The 26,639-nt window shown below is 41.4% G+C and overlaps 2 protein-coding genes and 1 long non-coding RNA gene across 4 annotated transcripts in view; 1 reads left to right on the top strand and 2 right to left on the bottom strand.

Moving 5' to 3' along the window:
• Positions 1 to 377: 377 nt before the first annotated feature.
• On the bottom strand, positions 378 to 3,801 carry LOC113131660 (uncharacterized). Its single transcript, XR_003295831.1, has 3 exons — positions 3,685 to 3,801; positions 3,020 to 3,133; positions 378 to 702 (listed from the first exon to the last, which is right to left on the bottom strand). It is a non-coding gene; the product is annotated as an uncharacterized LOC113131660 (long non-coding RNA).
• A 1,133-nt stretch (positions 3,802 to 4,934) lies between these two features.
• On the top strand, positions 4,935 to 9,306 carry otx2b (orthodenticle homeobox 2b). Its single transcript, XM_026303204.1, has 4 exons — positions 4,935 to 5,025; positions 7,228 to 7,435; positions 7,895 to 8,046; positions 8,676 to 9,306. The coding sequence occupies exons 2-4, from the start codon at positions 7,339 to 7,341 to the stop codon at positions 9,297 to 9,299; spliced, it is 873 nt and encodes a 290-aa protein (XP_026158989.1). The 5' UTR covers positions 4,935 to 5,025; positions 7,228 to 7,338; the 3' UTR covers positions 9,300 to 9,306.
• Positions 9,307 to 24,102: 14,796 nt separating this feature from the next.
• tmem260 (transmembrane protein 260) overlaps positions 24,103 to 26,639 on the bottom strand; it is a 31,202-nt gene continuing 28,665 nt past the window's right edge. For both annotated transcript variants that reach the window (XM_026303169.2, XM_026303162.1), the window contains exon 17: positions 24,103 to 24,925. The gene's annotated coding sequence lies outside the window, so the exon portion shown is untranslated. The remainder of the gene's footprint in view (positions 24,926 to 26,639) is intronic.

Below are 26,639 nucleotides of genomic sequence, written 5' to 3'. Positions count from 1 at the left end.
CGTCCCGCTCCCCACCAGCAACACACACCTCACCCCCGAGAGGCAAGACAAGAAAACCATTTGATAAATCATGAATAGTCACAGTTGTGCAAGTGCTGTGACCAGTTCTAAAATTTATTATGGGGATTACACACAAAATCACACAATGTAACATTTTCAAATGTGTTATGAATGCCTCCCAGAATCCAATTCAAATCCTAGGTTACCAAATAAGCCTGAACAAATCCCCCACATTGAGTTCTTCCTCCTTTGAAGACTTGAGAGGTCCGGTCTGCAGGGCAGGTTTTACCATGCCATGCAGACACCTCAGCACAGAGCAGAAAGCAGGTGAAGGGAGAGAGAGTGAGAGACCAGGGCAGTGGTTTGACAAGGAGAAGTCTTTATTTGCAAATTAGGTTTTGACTCATTTCAAGCCAGAGAAGAAAAACAAATGTGCTAAAAAATTAACTAAGCTCAGCAAATTGTAGCAGAAATTAGTTATACAGAGTTAAAAATAGCACCACAATGTGAAAAAAATATGGATGTGTCCTTGTATAAGAAGTATCCAGAGTTCATACAGTCGATGTTAACCTTGAGGCAGCACAGTCTCTTCTCGCCTTATATTTGTCCTTGTCAGTTCTCCACTGGTCTTGACTTTGCCTCCTCATTGATGATCTGAAGGCGAGCGTGTTTAACCGCATCCCTTTGTCTGTTGGCAAACTCCTGCGCAAACACAACACAAACAATTATAGCACTAATTAAAAGGCGTGTCATGTTAATGGAAAGAGCAAACTTGGCAAACACACACAGCCACAGCATCAAGAAGGCACCGCATTTACATTTATAGAGGAGTGTGTGTGGAAAATAAACCCACCATGTCTTGACCTGCACAGATGTAACCTAAAAACAAGAATACAACTCATTCAACAGAATATGCACTTTCTATAATCGTTTCAGGCAGAACTTGAAAACAAAACAAAGTTTGTAATATCGTGAATATTTATAGAGATTTAAAAATCCCAAATGGAGAGGGCACTGGCTGGATACCTCTGTGTCAGAAAACTCGTCCCAAACTGAAGCTGAATGAGGTTTCAACCCCCCTGGTAATCCCAGGGGTGGAGACTGAATGTGTTTTGATGACCTCTGAGGTTGGTTACATGTTACATTACACAAAGGTTTAGCTCCTTTGTGATAAGGGAACAGTGTGGGGAAAGCCCTCTGTTTACAGACACCTCCATCACTACTCTGTGCACCTTTTTTTTTTTTTTTGTGCAAAGGAGCAGCAGCAGTGCCAACGTATCCATCAAACCTGCCAGGCTAATTAACATACAGCTTGTGATTATCCTACTTCAGCTCATCCCTCTTTCTCTCACAACCAAACACATACGGTGTGTACCTATACCCAGCCTAAAATATGAGGTTTTTAACCCCAATCATTTTCATAGGTCACATAGAACTCTATGGCTAAATCAAATAACCAAGAATTTTAAAAGATGTTTACTGATAGTGTGCAACAGTTCACATTTTTCATATAGTTTGGAAATATATGATTGTGTAAAGAGAAATTCATTTATAAGTGAATGAAAGGAATCCAGGCATAGACTGATTTCTCAGATAACAGCTGTAATTCTGATGACAATTTTGTGTTTAATAAAAGAATGAAAATAGCAAAAAAAAACAAAAAAAAAAAACAACAAAAAGATAAAAAGTTAATGAAAATGAAACTGAATAAGGAAATGTGGGGCTTCTAGTTGTGTACTGGTAAAAGGCAATAAGCAAAGACAGGTAAATTCTTCAAATGAAGAAGAAAAAGCATTTTTAAAAACAGATTATCAGCATTTCTATGTTATTTTTTTTTATTGGATTTTATCCTTTTTTTCTGTCTCTTCTTTACGCTCAGAATAAATTCCACCAACACATTCCTCATAATCAGCCAAGCGAATATCAAAGAAGGAGTGAGCGAGGGAAGCTGCCCTGGGTAGTTAGAGAAGATGTATATGTGCTGTAAATATGCAGCTTTATGTTGTGGTAACTCACAGAAAACATCTGTGATTTGTTTTGCAAAAGACTGTTTTGATTTATTCTTATTTCATTTTTAAACATACACCTTGTTCCTTCTTATGCCCGGATAAGACGCGGCGCCGGGGGAGAAGGGGGCAGCATGCCCATTAATTACTCAGTCTAGAAACAGGTCTATCAAACAAGGGTCAAACATCCTGGCCTGTGCAGTGTATTTGAAAAGATGTATGGGGAAAGCATTAACTGGTAGAAATCACAGGTTGGAGCAGGCCTGGTGAAATCCTCACCCTCAGGTTGAGTGTAGCAGAGGCGGAGATAAAAGCCGTCGTCGTCAATTAGCCGGGAGTCAGTGGGAGCGCTGCTCGCCAGAGGCGCTTAACTCCTTCTCCCTTTAAACGTCCTTTTAAGATACAAAGTCCCCGCGGAGGACCTCGCTTTACAATTTAATAAATTATTTAGCTATTTAAACGGTGAGATCCAGCAGATAACAGCATCAGACGCAGCATTTTGAAAGTCTCGGTACATTACCCTGCAAGCTGCTAAATATGCAATATTCACATACACTTAAAAATGTAGTTTTTAGCAAGCAAAGCGAATTATTTTTGTGATGCAGACACTAGAAAAAGCCGTGTCATAAGCCCGACCTCTGAGGACACGCATGTAAAATAGTCTAAAGCATTTTATGAGGCGATTGGTCTCTTGGTTGTTAAAACTTTACGCGCTGCACTAAAAATGAGGATTTTACGCAAGGAGTTTGGTGCAGTAAAAAGTGGGAAGACTAAACCATTGGCTCTGTGTGCGTCCTGAAACAAGCAGCAACAGAATTAAACATCCATTAAACAGAAGCTGATTTCACCCCCCACCCCCCCTTGCCCCCCCCATTCAAAGATGACCTGTGTGATATTGGACATTAAAGATAAGTTCTCCATCGTTTCCACTTTATTATGGTGACACATTTTTAGTGCATAAAGAGAGATAAACATCAATTAAAAATGAAAACATAAGAAACAAACGGTGTTACCTCGAGTGCGTTGCAGCTCCAGCAAAACTTTTCCTCCTTCAGATCTCAGATCGGTTGTTAAAAAATAAAAACTCCAGGGTTATGATCCATGCAGCCTCTTGCTCTGATCGAAATCTGTCAAAAGAGATGTCACTGAGTTTGTGAAGTTGATGCAGTGCGCTTGAACCCCAGTTTTCCCAGCAGCTGTCACCGCACCTTTGACTCCGGCCTTCCACACGAGCCACGCAGAGAGGCAAATGACGATTCATGAAGCCCACGGTCTGCCTGTGTTTATAAATCTAAATCAATATTCAAATCTGTTTGAAGTGAGCGGGTGTGTCCGTGCAAGCGCGCAGTGTGTGTGTGTGTGTGTGTGACACAGAGAGAGAGAGAGTGTGTGTAGGTGTTCCGCAAAGCCTCTTAAGATGATACATTTACCAAGCCGTGACAAAAACCCTCGGCATATTATTTTGAGATGGGCACGCAGGTTCAAAATTCAAGTGACGTCGAGGAGGCTGCAGCCTAAAAATCACAGAATGACGAATGGATCCTTAACTAAATGCTTTTCATTAGAATAACAACAAATAATAAACATGGTATTGGTATTACATGATATATTGATACCACAACACAAAACGTATAACGATGCGCTTAAATGAAATATCAATAAAATAGGCCCATATTACCTTCATATGAAGAATCTTCTTCCTCTTGTAGAAACCGTTTTAATGAAATAAGTGGAAGTGGCTCTTCTTGTCGTCTTGCAGCTGCAGAATCGGCCTGTATCAGTCTGCTGTTTTTTTTTTTTGTTTTTTTTTTAAATCCTGCTCCCTGGCTGTTTGCACACCGCAGGTCCGGTGCTGTGTAAGTCCTCGGCTGCTCGGTGTCTCACGGTGGGAATTCCCCCGTAAATATTCAGGGTGAATGTTTGGTGCAGGCCAGTATCAGGCTGATGGGAGCAGACTGGCTGGCTCTGTGGATGGGAGGACAGTTTTAAGGAAATAAGTCTCTCTAAATCCTTTTTTTTTTTTTTTTTGTGCGACGCGCTGCAATGTGAGACGAAGGTGCAGCCCCCGGTTTCAGTCCAGGCTAGTTTATTATTATTATTAATATTATTATTTTCACTTAGGCCTACAGTTCCTAACTTTTCTTTACGACAGTAAAACCTCCACGTTCTTCTTGTTCAGAGTTATCAGCTTTGCGCAATTTGTGTGGAACATTTTTAGAAATATAATGTATTACATGTGATTTAAAGGAGAAAAGCAGAGTTTGGGGCAGATAAGTGATGCAATGTTAACATTTTAAGACCTTAGTGTCACATATATAGGCCTACATTATATTTTATATTAAAACTCTATTTACGCATTTCCCTCTTTTTAAAAACGCGACCTTTAAATAACTTTACGCGCTTCCATTGGGTCGCAGCCATGTTTAATGTCAAATGGAATAAAAAGATGAAACTAAGTGACTTTTCCTCGGTTTGAACTCCACTTCTCGTCATCCACCGGCGCACAGTTCATTATCAATGTCCTCTCTGCGGCGGGGTGGGGATGTTGTCAGTCGCCCTGTCGCTGCCATTGGCTGAGGACTGTGCGTCAAAAAAAAAGTAGCTGGAGACATTTGTTTCCCAGAAAAAAAAAAAGAAAAGAAATCCTCCCCACCAGTGTGAGAGACGGAGACGGAGACAGACCTCAGCTCAGTCCTGCGGCTCCCATTGGCTGGCAGTTTGTACAAAATCCAACTCCAACCACTTCACTCACAACACACCGACAAATCCGAAAGGCGTACATGCAGCCTCCTCCATCACTGCGCCGCTATCGCACCGCTCCAAAACCTGATGCAGGCGCGCAACATTTAACTTTTCTCCGCACTGCTGTTCCGCCTCTGAACGCGGCTGCTCCTGCTCCTACTCCTGCTCCGTTCAGTGTCTTTTTACCCGCCTGGACGTCGCTGATCTGTACTGAGTTTTATTATTTCTCCCGGAGGACACCAAGTAGACAAAGAACTTCACGCTCATCGATAGCAGGGTAAGTTGGACTGATAATACTCGTTATTCATTAATTATCTTTAATAATAATAGTATCCATCGAAATTAGGAGGAGCGGTCCAAGAACAGGAAATACAGAAAATAAACTCCATAATAAAAGCCCATTTAAAAGCGCTTACATCGTCATTTTCTTTACAAGAGGGAAGAAAAAATGTTCAGCTCTGTTACTGGCGCTAAAATAAAACCCACAGACAAACTGTCGCTGAGCAGCTTTAGTCTGTTTGGTGGCATCAAACCGCAGATGGAGGCTAAACCTAGTCAGACTGGGCCTGTTTCTCCTGATGAGATCACAAACAGCAAATGTGCGTCTCATCACCAAAACCTCTTAAATTCAAAAAGGTTTTAAAGATGGAAACGATAGAAAATACGCAGAGTGATCATCCGAGAATTATAGCACCAAACGTGAAATCACATTGGGAGAATCTCTGCGGATGGAAACAAAGACAGAGTCAAAAAAATTAAATGGGTTTGTGAAATTATAATAATAGTTTTCATATGACTCCCGGGGAGTCGTAGTTTTTTAATTTGTTTATTTGTTTTTCTTTCCTTTTTATTTTATTTTTTTTTACCATTTCCACACTGACTGAAGCCAGTACCGTAAACGAGGACACCGAGTCCCTGTTCAGTCAGTGAAGTTTCAGTTTTTTACAACAAGCCCGATTTTTTTTCACATTTCTCGCTGCGAGAATTTCCAAACGAAACAGTGAAAGACAAGATCTCGACGTGGAGGCGTGAACCTGAAATCAGCCATTTAAAATAGAAAGACAGAAAAGGAAAATAGGGAAACATTTAGGCCTGCTACCGAAAAAATGTTTCGGGGCCTTTCTTCCCTGCTCCCTCTGCTCTCAAAGGTAAATTAATTACGAGGACAATACACCAACAATCCATTTTTAAAATATTTTTCATGCTTTATCCATATTTTTAAGTTTCTAGTGATGGATTGTGTTTATGCTGAGAAATAAGGGGTTTAGCTCAATTAAATCAACATTTTTAAGAATTTTATTTCTGCCCTGTATTTTTTTTTTCCTGCGGACTGAAATTATAATATGATCACACTTCACCTGAGTAAATGTGCGGGGATTAATTAATAAAGAGCAAACCGCCTTCAGCGTCATTTGGAGGAGCCTGAAGCTCTTCGGACTGTTTTGATGCCAAACTGCAGCTCCAGTTTGATGCCACTCGGATTACCCCGTTAATTCATCAGCAGAAAAACATTAGTCATAATTAATTCTTGGACAGGGTAATTGGTATTGAGCGGGTGTGTGCAACTGGTAGCCGGGTCTGTTTTAAGTGTGACAGATTGGGATGAGGGGGTCAAAACCGTTGGATATTGGGGGGCGGGGGGGGAAATGCAACTAATCAAGACGCACAGTGGGAATAACGGGTGAGGGTCACTGAAGTTGAAGTGACAGCAATCACACATTTACCAATCAACTTCACAGAGTATATTATTTCTGTGTAAAGGACCGAATAAGCAATCACGTGTTCGAGTGGGTAGTTTTTAAAATACGAAATTAAGGTTTTTGTGCATCAAATAATCCTGTGTTTCAAAACGAAATGCTCCAAATATGTTTTTTTATTTCTGATTGATTTTTACCACTGTCAAATCTTCTTTAGAGAACTAATTTTATTATGGATTTCTTAATGAGAGAAGGTTGATGATCTGAAAGATAAATATTTATGTCGATTGTACGTTTTATAGAAAAATGTTTTTGTATCCAGCTCCTTCTTCTTCCACGAGTTTCTGTTTAACCTGCATTTATAGAGCAAACATAAAAGACAAATTAACAGCATCAAAGTAAAACAGCTTCTCTTCACTTTGGCCAGAGAAGCTTGTTGAGTGTGTTTATTTTTTGGATCTTATTTTAGTTTCATCGTGGCATCGCAACGGTTCCACATTTAATTTTACTGTAAACAAGAAGAAATAGTGTTAATTGTACTGTGACTTGTTGCAGTTGCACTGTCGGTGTGTCGCTTTTTGTTTGTGGGATTATAGGAGGGGGTGGGGGTGACAGAGAGGAGGACAGCTGGAGATGTGTTTGGTGCTTTTTTGAGGAGCGTCGTCCGTTTTGGACAGAGCTTGCTGGTGCGACAGCGCCATGTAAACAGAACCGACATCGTATCTAGTTAGAAACGAGCGTTTTGACCGATGTCGTCTTCTTCTTCTTCATTTTTGGAACAGGTGCCCCGTATAACACGGACCACGCGGCGAGCAGAGGACACCCAGTACACCTCGGGAGCTCCAACCGTTTTCAAAATTTTCTCCAACTTCAGCCCTCAGACAAACATTAGCATGATGTCATATCTAAAGCAACCACCTTACACAGTAAACGGCCTCAGCTTAACTACTTCCGGAATGGACCTTTTGCATCCATCAGTGGGCTACCCAGGTGGGTTTCAACTTTTTGGAAAATGAGGAGTCATCACTAAAAGCCTAATGACGTGGTTATGTTTCAGTATGTAACCACTTCCTATTTTAACCTTTTAAAGGTTAAAGAGCTATAAATGTCAAAATAATGCCAGACACATTAGATCAGGCTGCGTTGTATTTTGTTAATACTGCGCATATTGCGCAGACGCACTGTGAGTGAACATTAAGTGCATTTTGGTTTAGATACGCCTTGAGAATAAATGCCAGGCAAGTTGCTCCGATTTTTGTTCAACTGCTACAATTTGCCACCACCGTTAAAATCTTAATGTTCTCGTGCGTAATTACGCAAACAACAAAACTGAGAGTTACAGATCTGCTTTTAATAACTTCAGACCTTTGCTTTTATAGGCATATTATAGGTTTGTCACATCTTTTGTTTGAGTTACATTGTATTTTTATGACATATTTTTATTTGCAGCAACACCACGGAAGCAGAGGCGAGAAAGGACTACTTTTACGCGCGCGCAGCTCGACGTTTTGGAGGCGTTGTTCGCCAAAACTCGATATCCGGACATATTCATGCGCGAAGAGGTGGCGCTGAAAATCAACCTTCCTGAATCCCGAGTACAGGTGAGTGAACCAAAAGATACAGACATATTTTCAAACTAAAAAAAATAAATGCTTGAGGTATTTTAGAGGTAATTTGAAATAAACGGGGCTGTGTCACTAAATATTTGAAAAACATGACTGAAAAATAAACTATATTTCATTTTTTTAATATATATTTTGGTTTAAGTTAACAAGCATTGTGTTTAAGTACACTGAAAATAAACATATAGCCCTGGATCATTTGAGGAGGAATAAACATTATACAAAAAAAAGATGGAATAAATCTGTTCAAATGTCTATTTTATATCTGCACTGAAAGAAACACTCATCTTAACCCGTGACTGGCAGTAAATCCGCAGCTTAGCATTTTGTCTTTCTTAAATCAAGTGGAAAACTTTTGCCAGTGGGGTGAGATAATTCAACTTAGTGAAAGGTTTCTGTTTCGAGAATTTGGGCAATGAAATGAGACGGATCAGTCCACTGGCACCAAAAACACTAAAAGCTAAATTGAGGGAAAACGTCTAGAAAAATTAAAAAGTCTTTTTTTTACCCCGTTTAAAAAGTGTTTTTTTTTTCTTGTAGTGGACGCAACGAGAAGTGTTAATGAGGAGGTTTTTAAAAACATGTACAATTATTTTTGTCTCTTCCAGGTTTGGTTTAAGAACCGGCGGGCAAAGTGTCGCCAGCAGCAGCAGCAGCAGCAGAACGGGGGCCAGAACAAGGTGCGACCTGCCAAAAAGAAAAGTTCCCCAACCAGAGAAGTGAGCTCAGAGAGCGGGGCCAGCGGCCAGTTCACACCCCCCACCAGCACCACCACAGTCCCCGCCATCTCAACCAGCACCGCCCCAGTGTCCATCTGGAGCCCGGCGTCCATCTCTCCGCTCTCAGACCCCCTGTCTACCTCCTCCTCCTGCATGCAGAGATCCTACCCCATGACCTACACCCAGGCCTCGAGCTACAGCCAGGGCTACGCCGGCTCGACGTCCTACTTCGGCGGCATGGACTGCGGCTCTTACCTCACTCCAATGCACCACCAGTTATCAGGCCCAGGCTCGACCCTCAGCCCGATGAGCACAAACGCGGTCACAAGCCATCTGAACCAGTCCCCGGCGTCTCTCTCCACCCAGGGCTACGGGACGTCCGGCCTGGGCTTCAACTCCACAGCAGACTGCTTGGATTATAAGGACCAAGCGGCGTCTTGGAAGCTGAACTTCAATGCCGATTGCTTGGATTATAAGGATCAAACCTCCTCGTGGAAATTCCAGGTGCTGTGAAAAAAACTGAGGACTGTGGGGGGGGAAAGGTGCACAAACAGTGACGATCACATCAGACACAGCGCTGCCATCCCTCAGTAAAACACATCAGACTGGTTAAAAACATGAGCCGGGCTCAGGAGCCTCGAGGTTTTGACACGGTGGTCTTTTGGTCCTCCTAGAGGAGATGTTTAATTTATTTTAGCACTGGCAAAGAGATTTTTGTTTCTGTTCATTCACAGGTTGTAGCCCCTCATCCATGTCTATCAGTGTGTGCCTCTATGCGTAAAAAAAACACCTGTTGAGGACAACACCCAGTGGACTCTGAAAGAAACAGCCACGGAACTAATGTTTATCCGAGAACAAAACCCAAGTTGATTCTCCCGGTGAAGTGCTCGGGATGGACAGGCCTCCTTTAAGCTTCTTACACAACTTTGCCGACCTGCTGGCAGAGAGACACAAGGATGGTGTGTGTGGACATGGATGCACTACTTTATTTAAGAAAAAAAAGTGTTTATAAGGAATCAATATGTAGTTTCTAAGAGACAATCAGTGTGTGTCTTATATAAATGGTACATATGTGTTTTTTTTATCTGTGCTAGCCTTCGAAACTGTGATCTGTTGTATTGTATGCAATTTGTGAGCCCCCCTCGCATCAGACTCTCTGCTGTGATTTTAATAGATTTCTAACTTTTTTTTTTTGAACGACAGATGCTAATGGTTAAATCGCCTGCATCACAAAGAGATACGAGACTTTCCAGGCACATGGTGATAATAATAATAATATTAATAATAATCAAGGGTTAGCCATACTGGAAAAGACTCTCGGCTGCTGAGAGCTCCACTCTTGCTCCCCTCCACTGATCTCAACACACGGTGATTGTGGATCCTTCACTGGCTCCAAAGATGGTGTGACCTCACCGCTGAAAAGACATGAATAAAGGTCCTGTGAGCTTACTCTTTCACCAAGAGGCGATCTGTGTGTGGGTGCATGTCGTCTGTGTCTGTGTGTGTGCGCGTGTGTGTTGTAGAGAAAGAAAATGAACACAGCTGTAGTCTGGCAAAGTGCGCAAAAGAAACTGTGGCCATTTTTTAAAATATATTTGGTTTGTTGGATTCACAGTTTTAAAAAAAATTGAAACGAAATTATCAAGTCACAATTTGATTTTTTTCATTTTCAACAAATACATGAGGGGGGGGGTAGAGAAATAAATATCTAAGGAACATTGTGGAGAGCAGCAGCAGCAGTTCGCATCTGTGTTAATGAAGTAAGTAATGTATTGGCTCAGTCTGGCTCCTACAGCATCACATATCTGAGATAACCACGACACGTACTTAGGTCACATTACTCATTTCTGTTGTCTTATAATTTTAGAGGCATCTCTGGTTCAATCTGGTAATAAGGAAACTTAAACTCTTCCATATATGAGAATCGGGTATTAAAAAAAATAAAAAGTTAATGATTTATAAAAATGGACATGGGGTTATATTTTTTTTCCACTGGCTCTGCTCAGGTGGTAGAATTTAATTTTCCTTAGTTTCCGGTGGTTCATTTCAGACAGCCTTAACAGAGTGTGCGGTTTGAGAAAGCAGTGTTTAATCCCGGCCTCCAAAAGATGTTAATCCCAATATTTTGCCGGCGGGGGTTTCAGGGGCAGCAGTGGTCCCATTCAAAGCTCCACCGCATGGGTCTCCATGCCTGGTCCCCAAATGTGCGCACTAATATGTCGCCTGATATTTAATCCAACAAGAAAATGTAAACCTGCTGCAATAACTTTTATTTAAAAAAATACAATCTCTCTTTAATCACGTTGTTTAGAGGCCTATAGGAAACACTGCAGCAAATTCTGACATGCTTATGAACATTAAAGAGGGAGGAAAATGAACTGAGCATGTTGGTGCTGATGATTTTTTTTTTTTTGCAACTGATATTATTTCTGTAAATATGATCGGTCCTAATTAAAATAAGGGCAGCCAGTGGATAAAACTCCAAAAACCCCACAGTAACAATAAAAATAACACTTTGTTTTTATTTATTTTTTTAAACTTCAACTCAAGAAAAACTCACCATAATATTCATATAAAATGTTAACGTGGGCCTTAAAGACGATTTTCGAAAAAAAGCTAAAAATCTATGTTTGCTATAGGATTATAACTTTAACACCTACATGAGTTGAATGATCACGCTCCTAAAATGATTAATTTGTGGTGACGGTGATTAAGTTGTGCATTAACTGCGCTGAAACAGACAGAGGGGAGCTCTAAAAATAATCCTGAGGAGTCGGAAGGTTAAAGTTGCTTTGAGAAGAGGCGCTGTTATTTAGGCAGTGGAGTCAGAGCTGCTGTGGGATGCGTAATGAGTCGACGTGCAGGCTCCGCAGCCTCCTAATTGTTAGAAGTCCAACATTCAATTAGCATCCTTGACATTGCCAATAATCTCTCTTTCATTGGAGGCTCCGCTAAAAGAGCGCACTAATTAAAAGCGTCGCTTGAAATAATCGAAGCGTTAAAGAGAAGAGCGACTTTGAATCCCCTCCTGCGTGGACAGGAAATAGGTGTGTGCGTGAGTGTGCGTGAGCTTTAAGATGTTGAATTGTGTCATTTTTGAAATAATAATAATAAAATACGTAATCATATCCTATAACAACATATTCGCGACTGAAACAGACAGCTGTTCTCACTGATGCGTCTGTTCTTATAATCTATCACATATAATCTTATACTAGTTTGGAATCGGTGATAATATCAAGCGACGCAGCGCCAAGTTTTGCATCATGCATGTACGTCGTTTTGGAGTTAAACAATGAAACAAGTGAACTTGGAAACAATAGGCTGAATATTCATGAGACGCGTCTCCTCTAAGCGTCAACAGCTCCTGCAGCCAGAAGAGAAGGGAAAAAAAACAGTTTCAGACTGCAGGGTCACTTTGGAAACTCCACTGAGAGAGATGCACAACAAGCGAGTGAAACAAGGAGCAAAAGACTGAAGACGAGATGACGAGAGAGGGGACGGACATCATCTGGACCTTTCTCATCTTTATCTGAATAAACGCGGCTGCTCGAACAAAAATACAAGTAGTGTTTTTTCCTCACTGATGGATACAGTAAAAAAGACCTATAGGTCATACAGGGATATGAATTCTCTCACCGTATGAGATGTTGCCTTAGATTATTACCAAATACCACATACAGCTAAGGCGAATGTAACACCAAACACCGTAAATGTCTAAAAACTGCGCCCTTCAGATGATTTAAATGCGCACAACACAGGTCACTTTAAATTACTAGTCCAAACACTATGCACTTCCATGGCCATAGCATGTACTCTCTGATACATCCAATATCCAAACACAATGGCCTCATTCAGCTTCTTATTGTAACCCTGGAGCCTCGTGTCTTCAAAGTGCACAAGTCATGAGGAGGATTAGACATCCGGCCTCCACACTACTTCATCCACAGCCTACAATGAGTTTTAATCAAGACCAAAGCAGCGCTCGGGAGCATATGGGACCAACAGACGTTGCATTAATCCGTCTTGGTGTTTGTCTAACAGCGAGCTGCACAGCGGCCCTTGTCCCCCGGTCTGGATGCTGTCCGGCCGGGCACAAACACGAGGGATCCGCTGTCTGCGCAAAGGTGGCGGATCATTCAGCGAGTCTCTGGTCTGATCACACAGTGGGTTGAACAAGCGACCTTCTTTACAAAATAACCAAAAAAATAAATAAATCACCAGCCTTTTAGTATTAATGGTACTTTCAGTACTAAGGGTCAAACTATCTACTTTTCCTGTTGGCATCACTGGAACTTTCATTTTTCCTAACAACAGTAACGAAAAGCCAAAATTTATTATTGTCAAAAACACAAAGGTTATAAAAACATCCAGAGAATGTGGGACAGTTTGTTACAATTATAAGAAAAAATTGGTTTATGGCTTATAATTAAAAATTACAGCCATTATTTTCAAATTACCACACTGTCCTGGAGTCTGCAGGGTAGGCTGCTTGATACACAGTATGTGCATGTGTATTTATTGCTAAACAATGTAGTAAAAGTAAAAATAAAAGCAATAACATAGCTATGTGGGAAAATGTGCCAACGACTAAGAAATAAACAAAACTAAATGATATGTTTTTAACCTAATCCAGCAGTATCCCCTTGAAAGTGCTTATCCAAGATTAGTCGACATATTCTGAAATTATTTAAGTTTGTGACATCATCAATGAATTTGATAATCTTGTCAAAGATTAAATTAAAAGGGTTTTGTATAGCCCACATAATAACAGATTTAGATGTTTTAAAAAATGAAGTCTAAAGAGATTTGAAGTAAGCGCACTAAAAAGCATGTTATTTTAATTTCTCAGACTGCTCACACAAATCCATGGATTTACAGAGATCCAAAACTGATAATGATACTAGCGGCCTGACTAGCTGGAGGTCTGATAAAGCAAAGGGCCACACATTTCTTTCTAAAGCATCAAGCATCACAGAACCTATAAAATAACCTCGCCAATGCTCGAAGCGTTGCACCGCTCCCTTCACGGCCTGCAGTGATTTTTTACTTCTGTCCCATGACTGGATTGCTTTTTCTTGCAGGGAGACACAGGACCATGGTAGCACATTTTCATTCTGGAGCAACTGTAGGGAGTTTATTTTCCCACAGGGTCCTTTGCCCACATAAGTGCTCTTTAAAAAAAATAAAATAAAATAAAATAATAATAAAAAAAAACACTCTCACCAAATATGCCTAAACATTTGGCTTATGATGTTCATAAGCCCCACAGGACACAGGGGGCTTATCAGTTCATTAGCCACTTGATGGCCTATTTCAAGTTATAATAGGTGGGAGGAGGGCGATGGATGAGGATACAACCATCCATTACTGAAGCATATTTTGTTAAGCTATTCAGATGGGCAGGCAAAAAACCCCTCAAACCCATAAGAAGATTACCAGACCTCAGCATATGTTAAAAACACATTATTACTATACTTATGGGTCAAGTTAATACCTAGTTAGTTAAAGTTCACCTAGTTAGGACTAAAGAGCATGTCCGTCCAAAAGGGTTTTGTTTTTTTTTCAAATTATAATAACGTCTGTTTTATTGCCAGAGCTTCTACAAACGTCACATCGACACTAACAGATGTAGTCAGTGCAGTCAGTGTTTGGTGACAACATTGTCCTCGGGGATAAAACAAATATGCTAAATGTTCAAATTTACTGGTTATGTACTTTAAGCTTGCAGGTCTTACAAACTGCTTGGATTAAAGTTTCCCCAGCCATTAATAAAAATCTCCTTATGAGACAAATGGAAATATTTTCATAGTGGATTATGTATCAACCTGATGGGGATGGTGCACAAGTGTATTAGCCCCTAACTGATGACTAATGGTCATTAATAACAGGGAGTTCTGAGAGTTCAAGCAGACTATTTGGCCACTGGATATTAAACATTTAGCTCCCAGGCAAAATATGCTTATATGTCATTACTGTTATACTGGTTTCTGTCACATGTACAGCATATAATGGTCTGAGAATATTCACTCATATATTATAAATCCAGACCAACATAAGCAGAGAAACAAACTGGTCCTGATGCTAAAAAGTGTTATTAGACTAAAGATATGTTTGCATGTTGACAAAGAAATGGTCCAACTTACTTTTGCTTTTTAAAATTTTCAGTCATATGTTGTGACACAGCTGTTCTGACATCATGTCAGTTGTTCCTGCTTTTCCCTGAGAATTTCAGTCAAAGGATGTAGTTAAAAAGTCTGGAACTGGTCAGACCTCACGTTGAGATTTAGTTTTTGTTAACTTCTTGTTTCCAAGGTTGAGAAGGACCGCTCGACCTCTAAATATTTCCACGTAGTTTAGTCCGCAGAATGTGTAATATCAGAACGTGTGGTCTGAGCCAGAGAACTAATGGACGTAACCGACTGTAATACACACTTGGCACCCCGCTGAGCCAAAACAAAGTAAGGACTTTGGGCTCCAAATGTGAAGCAGAAACAATACAGTGTATAATAAACTTCAGTAGTGGCATTTAACAGCATTTACATAGTAAGCTTTTGATAGTCTCTTCTGGCTTAATACTTGCTTTCAACTGAAAGTGGGGGAAATAGCAGGAACAACTGACATTTGACTTTACATGTAAGCCATGATCAAACTACATAGTTAATGGCCTCAAACGCACCTTTTGATCACAAATAGCTTACAAATTTAATGACTTCATGGTGAACGGAGCCAATTTCTCTCCATCCTCTCAGTTTTCTCACCACGGGCTACACGGTGTATCAAAAACAGCTACAGCAGATCTGAAAGGAGAAAAAGTAGTGCAACAATATAATGTATTAACTCCACATTATCTCTGGTCCCATGAATTCAGAAATATCAATTAATTTATTCATAAAAAAAACAAGCCTTCTCTAAGATTAATTCACCATTACCTGCAACATAATACAACAGCAGTTTCTCCATTATCTTCAGCATTTTTTATTTTATTTTTTTTTTTGGACTATATTAACCCTACGCTATACAACAAAATAGAGCACGCCCCAGAGCAGTGGTGTTTACAGTAGTTGTATTATTTTTATTAGAATTACTGAGTAAATACAGGCCACAAAGTCCAACCTGAATGTAACACACGAGAACACCAGCGATCACTGCAACAAAAATGACTGCACCTGTGATTTCTGCATGTTCAAGGACATACAGCAAACTGTGAACAGCATAGCTTCCTCCACTGGGGCCTGGGTTGTGTCAAACGCAACATCGTTCAACCTGCTAAACAATTGCTTGAACAAAAAGGAAACTAGTTTGTGAGACTTCATGAAGGTGGGAGAGGGTATTACTGGACATAAGCTGAAACACAGCTGCAGCAGGTGAAAAATGATACCATGCATTATCTGCTATTCATACAACCTTGCACTGAAAAAGGAAATGTAAATGCTGCTGGCAGGGCACAGAGTTCGTCTATGACAATAAGTGACTGATCAAACAATGCGATGGATGCTGCATGAAGTCAACATCTAGAGATGGCATCCTGAAAGAAAACCATTGCTCACATAACAACAGAAGACGGTTTGTTTCATTGAACAGAACATGAAAAGAGGTGATTTAGCATGATTTAGCCTGATAAAATCAGAGTTTGTTTGGATAAGAGGGGCTGCAGCAGGTTTGGTGTGGGCCTGGACAGGAAAACGAATCCAAAAGAAGACCTTTGGAGTATTTAAAAGCAGAATGTAAAGCGACAAAACCCGTTGAACAAAGAGCAGCTGAAAATCAGTGAACGACAGAACATCTCTCCATGGATTTACCTAGGAGGATCCAATCTGTCATCAATCATAAGGGCAGACAAAAAAAAAACATAAAAAAACAAGGAATAGGGGCTCACTAATGACAGGTGTGCTGTCTTTGTTGCAACTGGTTCTCAAACTTCCCTTCATTCTTCTTGGGCTTTGGCTAAACACAAATAAGACTGAATGAAATGAACAGGATTTTTAATTACCTAACATCAGGGCTATAATCACTTTTTGTTGTACACTGTATTTATGAATCCTGTTTGTAAACCAAGTCACAACTTTAGTTCCACATGAAAGACCCACTTCTCTCCTCACCAGACTGCAGAGCCCACGAGACCCCTTATTATTACAGTTAACACAGGTAGACGCGATGAGGCCTCACTGATAATTTCCACCTCTCCAACAAAGCCTATCTCCTAATCTCCTGCAAACGCTACTCTCATGTGAGACAGTAGGCCTATAGGAAGAACCAAAAATTAATTAGCCGCATCCAACAGATTAGAGCTTGGAGACCCCACCCCTCCCCCTGATGGACAGCAGTTCATTAGAGTGCAGTGCAGAGAAGAAGAAAAGGCCAATCAGCCCCTGGGCAGAATCTCTTCTTTGCTTATTTCAGTATTTCATTGAGTGTTATACATCAATGAACTGTTTCAGGGTGTCATCGTGCAAAACCAAAGCTTTCCGGATTCATGGCCCACAAGTGTATGCCTTCATCCAGCGTGTCTCGAATACATGAAGGCAGGCATCGCTATCACTCAAGTTCAGAGCGTACTTCAACTTCTAGAAACAGCACGTCCACATGACCGAGCCGCTTTTCTACCAGCAGCACAGAAACTTTTCATTTCAGTTAAATTAAGTAAATTAAATGTCTGAAAGAGTCAAATGCGTTTGTTATATGAAGCTAACGGCATGAACACACAAGCACAGCTACAGTTGCCTGTTGAAGAGAAGATGCTCTCAGGCCTGAGAGGCAATTTGGCCGAGACATAAAGTGACGGCCAAACATTTAATATGGCTTAAGGTTTAAGCATCTCCACTGAGTGAAATCTTCCAGGGACAGTTAAATCTATCTTCTTCTTATGCAGCTAATTTGACAGTTTAAAATCTCTCTATCCTCACCCATCTGATCAGTTTTACCTCTCTAAATCCCCCTGTACCCCCTCCATCGTAGTCTGGCTTTGCATGCGTGCCTCCCTTGCTCCTGAGAGCATATGGAGCAGTGGCTGTCCCAGGGAGTCGTTGAGTGTGGGGACAGATGCACCCTCTTCACTCACACCCCCCCCTCTCCTTCATCCTCCACCCGCCACAGCCACCCTTCCATCCACCTGTTTGGGTCACGGACCAGGGGGATGAGTGGCTGTGCACGTGCCACACCAGCGGCTTGGTCACTGCTTTGTTATCCCACCCAAGACAAAAGGGTATTTAGGGAGGCTGGTTGCCTGCCCAAGGGGAGCACAATGCGATGAGGTTGCCAGGCCTGAGGACTCAGGACCGTCAATTATGCCCGTTTTATGCGAATGAGCGTCATGAGGCATCTGTTGTGTGCGTGTGTGTGTGTGTGTGTAACCTGAAATATTATGCCAGACGAAGTAGCTGGAAACAAAGAAAATGATGTGTGTATGCAGGTTTGTGTTTGTTTTGGGGGGTGGGTGGGAGGTGTACCTAAAAACAATTGCAGCAATTATAATTAAATGAGGTCTACACTTGAACAAGTTGTGCTCTAATTATAATAGGTCAGCCTTTGGTGCTAATGAAATTCACAGTAGACTACTTAAACCATGTTTGCATTTAACAAACTTTAGCATTCAAGACTTTTGACTGACAGCGACCACTCAAAACATCTTGATTTAGCCTTATAGTGAATAATAGCTCACAGTAAGATGTAATCAAGACCACAAAAATCCATGAAAGTCCCTTCAGAATCCTCTGTGATTGAGTTTACACAGTCTGTACTGACTTGAGCTTCCTCTATAAAATAAATTAGTAGGGTCACCAATGTACCACTACACAATTAATATGCCCTTTCTACATTTCCTGCTCACACATATTGCTCCACAGATCAATAAAACTGATCAGTTCAACAAGCAATGATTAGCTGCTTCCTTCAGATTTGTAGTTCCCCAGTGACTGTGCTGCTGTGTGATTTATGAACTCCAGTCGAGAACTGCACTGATGCAGCGGGGGGGGGGGCTACTGGGGGTCAGGCCACCAAGGTCAGTGAGGTCAAGCCAAGCCTGTCCGGTCTGTCCAGGCTGTCAGGATCTTGACCTCTGGGTCAGTGTGGAAAATGAAGTAACAAACTGTGACGAGGAAAAGGATGGTGGCCAGTGGTCTCTAATAAGCCTCTTATCTTCAGTTTAAAGTGTGGGAGATGTTCAAAGCCAGAAAAAAAAAAACAGAAAACTGACATCTTCTTTGACACACTCAAAGGAATCGCTGACCATGACATTGTTCATGATAATTTATCTGATAGATATGAATATCAAACACAAATAAAAGGAGCAAAAAAAAAAAAAAAAGATTTTCCTCATAATGTTCCACAAATTTCCTGTGTTCTGCGTAACAAGCTGCTGACTGGTTTCTACAACATCTTGCAAAAAGACCAGTGATGTGTATATTATATGGATGGAGTTAAACCTCATTCAAAAGTGAGCATCTTAATGTTTCACAAAGGGGCATTTGGTGAATTTCTGCAAATCTAAACATGTTCAAATGTTAATTATAATTACTTTAAATACTAGAGGTCTCAATTTTATGGTCTTAAAAAGACATGACTGCACATGTTGGTATTGGAAACAGACGTTTAGGATTAGTTTGCATATTTTGTGTATTTTTTTTCTAATTTGATGCTCCTATTATTTTGCCTGCTCTCTGTAAGCCTCATCAAAAAATATTTGTGTGTGTATATGTTTTGTTTAGTCTAGACAATGTTACATCATCCTGGCTGGGATGTTCGCATGTTATTGTGCCTATTGCGGCTTACTACAGCGTGTCATGCTCTCTCGACAGGCACGGTTACACATGGCTTGTGGCGCCCTGACCTACAACTCCCTCTCTTGTTTGTCAGCCGTTGTTTGGCCTACTTTCATAAAGACAAACACGGCCGTTTGCTTCATTCTGCATTTCCATGTAAATGGAATAAACAAATGGCAGGGGGTGGGGGGCAGTTGGAGCAGGTCTGTTTTTTTATTTATGTGGGCTGGGGTGTGGATGGGTAAAAGAGCATCTAAACACATAATAAATAGTCACTCTGGAAAAGTAAAAGTAAAAATATCTAAGCACAAACTTCTGATAATCCAACAACCATTAATCAAATACAAATATCTAAACAGGCAGTGGCACAAAGTCCCACTAAGAAATAACCTTTTATGAACTGTCACCAGGCCAGTGCTGACCCTCAGTCTGAACCCACCACCCCCTCCCCTCTTCCCTCACTCTATGGACAGTAATAATATTGATGCTACAGTTCGTTAATGATTACACTGACACTGGCAGGATCCAGCCCGGGAGGGGCCTGCTGGGAAGAAGGGGAGACTCAGTGGGGGAGGGGAGTCAAGTCCACACTTTTCACTTCTATAAAAAAATATACATTTTCCATTAAAAAAAATCAAAAAGGATTTTCTGTTCTAACGTGCCCTGAATCATCAGTACACCAGTGTGACATCAGAAGAAATCAATTGTTTTGACATGATGTACTTGATCAAACAAAATTGATTAGGTCTTTGAAGGGGTGTGACATGGATAGCACTCCGAGGCTAGGCAATGGACTGTAGCAAACACATGTGATTGAAAAGGTTTAAATGGGTGTCAAACAAGCAGGGACATAATGTTTGACTTAAATTATCAGCAGTCCCACAGGAGGCTTCTGGGACCGCTCCCCAGAGCCACGTGTGTGTGTGGAATACAAACAGGGGATTCACCAGTGACCAGTAGGTCAGCTGTGGAAGAGGGACGGGCGCAGGTTGCTCCTGTGGGACTTTGGCCACATTCCTACAGCAGGTTTTTTTAATTTGTTGGACATGACTCTCTGCCACCCCCAGTCCCCAGCAGGCGCTAACGCGACAGACAGCACTTCTAACATCTAACATGCAGCCACACTCGGTTTGAGTGTGTGTATTTGTGGGGCAGGTAGGGAGGGGGGCTGTTGTAGGGTCCCAGATGGGTTAATGGGGAGTTTAGCATCAGGATTACAATGCAACAGTGTGGCTTCAGACTGCAGTAGTGATTACCCCAAGCTTTAAAAAAAAAAAAAAACATAAAACACTACTGTTAAAAGAAACTTTCTTTTATGAGCTCTAAAAATGTATACAAAAAAAAGCATCTCCACTGCTGAACTGGTAAATATAAAAAAGATTTTAAAGAAAATACTATTTAAATAAATATGATGGGCAAAAATCAGTGTTTAAAAAAAAGCAGGGGAAGAACAAAGCAATCTATTACGGAATAAAAACAGGATGTGCTCCCTCTCATGGTTATATCTGGTTATTGTGATTTCGTACAAAAATAAAAATATATAATTAAAAATAATGGCGTTCCTCCTGTTAGGTATGTTTAGTCCCTTCTGTACTCCAGCTCTGCTCTCCACCAGACTAATCTGTTTGTCAAACGAGTGTCTTGCCTCAGCACCATACCCCCCCCCCCTTCCTCCTCCCTTTCCTCCTCCCTCCCTCCACAGCTGCTAGCCATCACAGGTCCAACTCCAGCATCACCAGCCAGCCCACCGAGATTGAAATGTTAAGGGCAGGGACGACAGCTCCACTAATTAAATTCCCCAGGTTAATCCCTGCCAATCCCCTCATCACACTCTCCAACCCAGGCCCTGCAAGGAGACATGGGGCAGAGACCAGGGAAATAGCAAACAAACATTCAGCACCAACAATGGGCACAAAAAAATAAATCAACAACAAATAAAGCTGGATGGGAAAATGACTGAAACACTGCACAGGGTGGAGTTGGTTTAAACACGTAAATATGTGAAAGAAGAAAGACATACAACCACTGCCACACAAACATGCACACTAATGCACCCCCCCCCCCCCCCCCAAAAAAAAAAATAAATAACACATGGTGCACCAGGACGATATTTCATCTTCTTTAAATTATGTGAAATAACTTTCGAAGAAAATGCAAATTTCTTGCTACTGATTCAAGCATTTTTTGAAACATTACTTCTTGACCATATCTGACAACACCCGTGTTGACAACTTATCATGTGCCCTCACATTCCCAGGGCCATGTTTAACAAGTCAGACCAGTCATCATCTCAGCATGTACAGTGACCTTATGCCTGACCCCATGCCACTGTACTACAGAGGACAGCTGACATGCTGACCGCCAGCTAGTAAAACTATGTGACCTTGCCAGCATCACAAGAGGTGTTACATTCCACCTCCACACCATATCAGAAGTGTGGCGTGCAGAAATTACTTTGAAATTGGCCTGAGAAAAACATTGTGATTTTAATGGGCTTTTATTTTGAAATAGAGCATTGACTGATTATAAATTCACACTCGTTTTGATTCAAGAAGTTACCAACAAACTTGGAGAACAGACTAACCTTATCTACTTTAGTACATGTCAGCATACTGTTACTATGCTGAAAAATACTGACAAATCAATATGCTTGTCATTGCTTGATTTATATATGTAAGTTCTAATACTTTTAATCAATTAGATGCATCATCAAAAAACAGCACTACAGAAAAAATACCATCATATAGTAGATGTGGGCATGTAGCAAAGTAGATTTAAAGGTAAAGGACTAGATCAGGTGTTTTTTTCTGCACACAGTGGGTGTGGTGTTGAGGAGGACGTGGGTGTGTTATATGAGGTGGGCGTGCTGCGTCACAGTCACCACGCGCCTGCGTTGTGGCTTCGCTCAGAGGTGTAATGCCTGATTAGGGGATTACAGGAAAGTGCTTCTTTGCAGTTCTGTGAGAAACAATTATTAACATGTTGGTGTCTCTAATCCTGGATAAACACAGCTTTTCAAGAACAACAGCGAGTGTTTCTTCTCTCTTCCAACCCCCCCACCCCCTCTTCTTTTAAAAAAAAAAAAAATCCATGTTTAAACCTCGTAGTCACTTGAACTCCAAAGCCTAACTAATACCGGCAGAGGAGACAGGCCAGCCATGTGGGACACTATCATTACAGAGGTTGTGCTCTTGGTGGAAGACATAGCTGGCCAGCAGGCCTTCACATCAGAGGGGAGATACAAATTTAGCTTGGGGAGGGAAAAGCATTGTGTTGAGCACTGCTTGTTGAAAGGGCATTAGACTGAAACATGTTCACAGCCCGTAATCTTTCATTTGTTTGTACACTTGTCTCATGTAATCTGCTTTCTACTAATACAGAGATGATTTCCTAAGTCCTGTTGGGGGAAACCCTGGACAACTGGATCCAGGTGAGGTAGTATCTTACAGACTTACAGCAGGTTAATGCTGTAACATGTTTGCATTTTTGTCTAGTGGGTATTTGTAGGTGTGGTACTTCAAGAAAGGAAATGTGGATTGGTCATTTGATCTATTAGTTTACAAAACCTTTTTTTTTTTTTTTTAAAAAACAAGAATCAGCACTGGACTTTCAACCTGCTGAAGCTACAGCGAAACAGCATCAGACTACAGGTTACCATATTCAGACAGTCTATTAACAAAGAAATCATGGTTAATGCTCCTGTAAGAACAAGTGAGGAGTCACTGAACAAGATCATTTCAGCAATCACCGAATGAACAAACGCCAGATTACACAAAGAAAAAAAAAATTACAACCATAGTGATTCATGGACTAAATTTGAGACTGGTGCAAGTTTGTGTGATAAAAGTCAAGCAGGAAGCAATCAGCACTCTGCTGAGCCACCAATCTGTACTCTCTATCACACACACCTGCACACACAAACACACACACACTTTAAATCATTTCAGTGTTGCCTGTGGCTGTGAAATACAGCACATCAAAACAACCTGCAAGTTTCATTTCTGATAGCCTTGAACGTGCTGACTAGCCATACTGTCCACTAGCTGACACTTTGAAGAGCGCCTCATCTCAGTCATCTCTTCTGCTGCTATTTTGCATGTGTGAGAATTAATATATAATAATTATATATTACAATGGCTGCCTATTAATTTAAAAAAATCATAAATATTAATGTAAGAAATACCAATTTAATCAATAGGGGTATAGATACTTGAGGGTATTTCCGATACATAATGCTGGGTAGACTCAAGCGAATTATTGTCTTCATGTCAGTGCATTTTTACTTAACTGTGAGGCAGCAGAGAAGCCTACCAGTGAGCATCAATCTGTCTCCAGTTTCCACAGAAGAAGGGGGCAGAGTAACTGTGGTCCTAAAGGTGCTGGGGTACGATGCTGCCGCTGTATTGTGCCCATCTGGCAGGCCAGGGTTTAACCCTAATCCCAGAGCCCCTCGGCAGGGGAGCCCCAGATTGATGATCACTGCTCTCATGCTGGTTCCTCCCAACTCATGACCTCCTCAGCACACACTCCCACATACACACATACACAGAAATACCCCTGCCACATGAAAACATCCACACACATCTGCACATAAACGGTGTTATTCAAATTTAACATGCGAGACAGTGCTTTTTCACAAACATTTCCTCATCTTTCTATGTGTATGTCAGTATTTGTTGACGAGTTATGATGTCCAGAAGGAACACAGGCTTAGATACCTCCAGTACACAAAAACAAGCAGACGCCATGAAAGACAAGAAAGAAGTATGACCCTGGCCAACAGGAAATCAGAGAAATACATCCATGTGCTTGCAGAGGGGGCAGAGACTTGTTTTTGTGAGGCAATACGGAATAACACATTTATCACACACACAAGTAGAGACCGAGTAAATATACACACACATAATTACAAAAACATAGACAGTTAGGCAAACACACCCAGAAGCAGTCACCCAGCCATACACACCACACACCTAACCACTGATAATCCCCTAGACACAGGAACACACACAGTCACACACACTCACAGAGCATCATTATGTTTATCACTGTGAACCAGCCCACCGACACCCATCACTCTAATTCCATTTGTCTGTTTAGATTCGTTTTGCTTTAATCCTCCCTTGTTTGTGCACATCTGCAAGCACTGCAATGGTACAGACACAGTGAGGCCGGGAACGAGAGGCAGAGTGAGAGAGAGACAGATAGAAGGAGACAGAGAGTGAAGAAAGAGAAAGCTCACAGGGTGCACGCTCCCTCCTGACATCCTGGTCCCTGTAGCTCCAGCAGAAGGGGCAGACAGGCGTATCTCCTTGCCCAGGGAGAAGCTCCCTGTCCCAGCCACAGAGTCGCCGCCAGGCCCGCAGGCCCCTGTAATCACTGCAAACAGTCAAACATCCAGTCACACAGGCTCTTACACCAACACGACATTACAGGCTTTTTACACAGTATTACACCACATCTTATTATCCCATTCAAGTCCCTCTATTAGCTCAATTGGATGGTGGGATTTTCATTTGTAAATTGGGGGATTTTAGATTAGCTTGTCTGTCAGCGATGAAATGCCCCCTGAGACTGTGAATTATGTGACCAATCACATATGAATCGATGCTTACGCATGCCATACTGCATGAATGGATGGTGTCGAAAAGAAGAAATGAAACAACTTTAACCTAGATTAGGTTCTGAATATATACACACTGCATCACAGGCTTTATCGGCATAGGCATCACACTGTATCACTGCATGGTCACAGATTAGATCCACTATTGGCTCTTCTCGTGATGCTAAATAAAGGCATGTGAATTAGCCTTAATGAGTCAACAAGACGTGAATGACACAATTTCCATATAGGTGACAATAAGGAGTGGTAGCTTTTATGGGGTCTAATAGAGAATTATTAAAGAGATAAATATTAGCTGCTATACACACCTAGAAGCAACATTATGCAGAACTGAAAGCAGCTGGTTGAAAGGAGGCGAATGAATTACCCCTCTTCCTCCCCAGGCCTTCCATTCAGACACGGAGAGAGAGAGAGAGAGGGAGGAGAGAGGGGAAAAAAGGCACCCTGAGCTAGTCGAGAGACCCGGCAAATTATGAAAATGCCTCTCTGTGTCCTAAATGGAGGCCGAGCTCTTTAATGTGGCACAAAATTAGAACCTGGGGGAGGAAGTGTGGCCCGCTTGATTGGCGAAACCCCTCCTGGCCCACTACCCCCCCTCAAAGCATACAGAGATATTATCCCGTGCCTGGTGGCACTCTCTTATATTGGAGAAACTGAAGGACCCCAGAGAGAGCCCAGGGGCGTCCATAAAGGTGCCTAATTTGTCAGTTTACTCCTCAATTATTTAAATAGATCTAAGAAGGGAGTGGAGAATGAGGCTTTTTCTGCCTCTTCGCAGTCAAAGCAGGGAGAGACCTTTCTCCACGGTAGCCATTTTCAATTACGCTCTGCACTGCTGTCTTTGATATACAGAAGTGCTGTGGAGGAGAGGGGCTGTATCAAATAAACAAATGTGTGTACACAAGATAACCACAGGAACTTGGGGATAATATTCAGTTTGCTCTTAAGGACTCAAAGTTATTTCATTTACAAATTTACAGATTAATATAAACTTTACAACCATGTGCACACACAAAGTACACAGACCCACAATGAGGCATTTTCATGTACATTAACTAATATGTCACATGTCCAAATGTACATATACAAATTTACACATCTGTCTGTGTTAGGATTAAGGTGAAGTTTGGATACAGAACAATGACCTATTGTTACTCATCTCTCTGCTCTTTCATCCATTCACACTATTAGGTTACAACCCCACCACCCACTTTCCTATCAGCACCCAACACCCAGTGGGAGTGCCAGCTTGCACTGGTTGGCAATGCCAGCTCTCAGCCTGACAGACCACTGGATGTATGTGTAGCCTGGAGGCAGAGATTACCATCTAGTTGAAGATTTGTCCTGGAAATGCAGACATCATATCTGACCTTAAATCCCTTACATATCTGCCTCTATTGTTTGGTTTGTCTTGAGGGGTGACAACGTGCAGGCTGGGTGGGGTGAGGACTCTGTGAAGGTGTGGAGCAG

The sequence above is a fragment of the Mastacembelus armatus genome, chromosome 22 (assembly GCF_900324485.2).
Source record: "Mastacembelus armatus chromosome 22, fMasArm1.2, whole genome shotgun sequence".
In the NCBI taxonomy this organism is placed as follows: Eukaryota; Metazoa; Chordata; class Actinopteri; order Synbranchiformes; family Mastacembelidae; genus Mastacembelus; species Mastacembelus armatus.
This window is presented reverse-complemented; position numbering and strand designations above follow the sequence as displayed.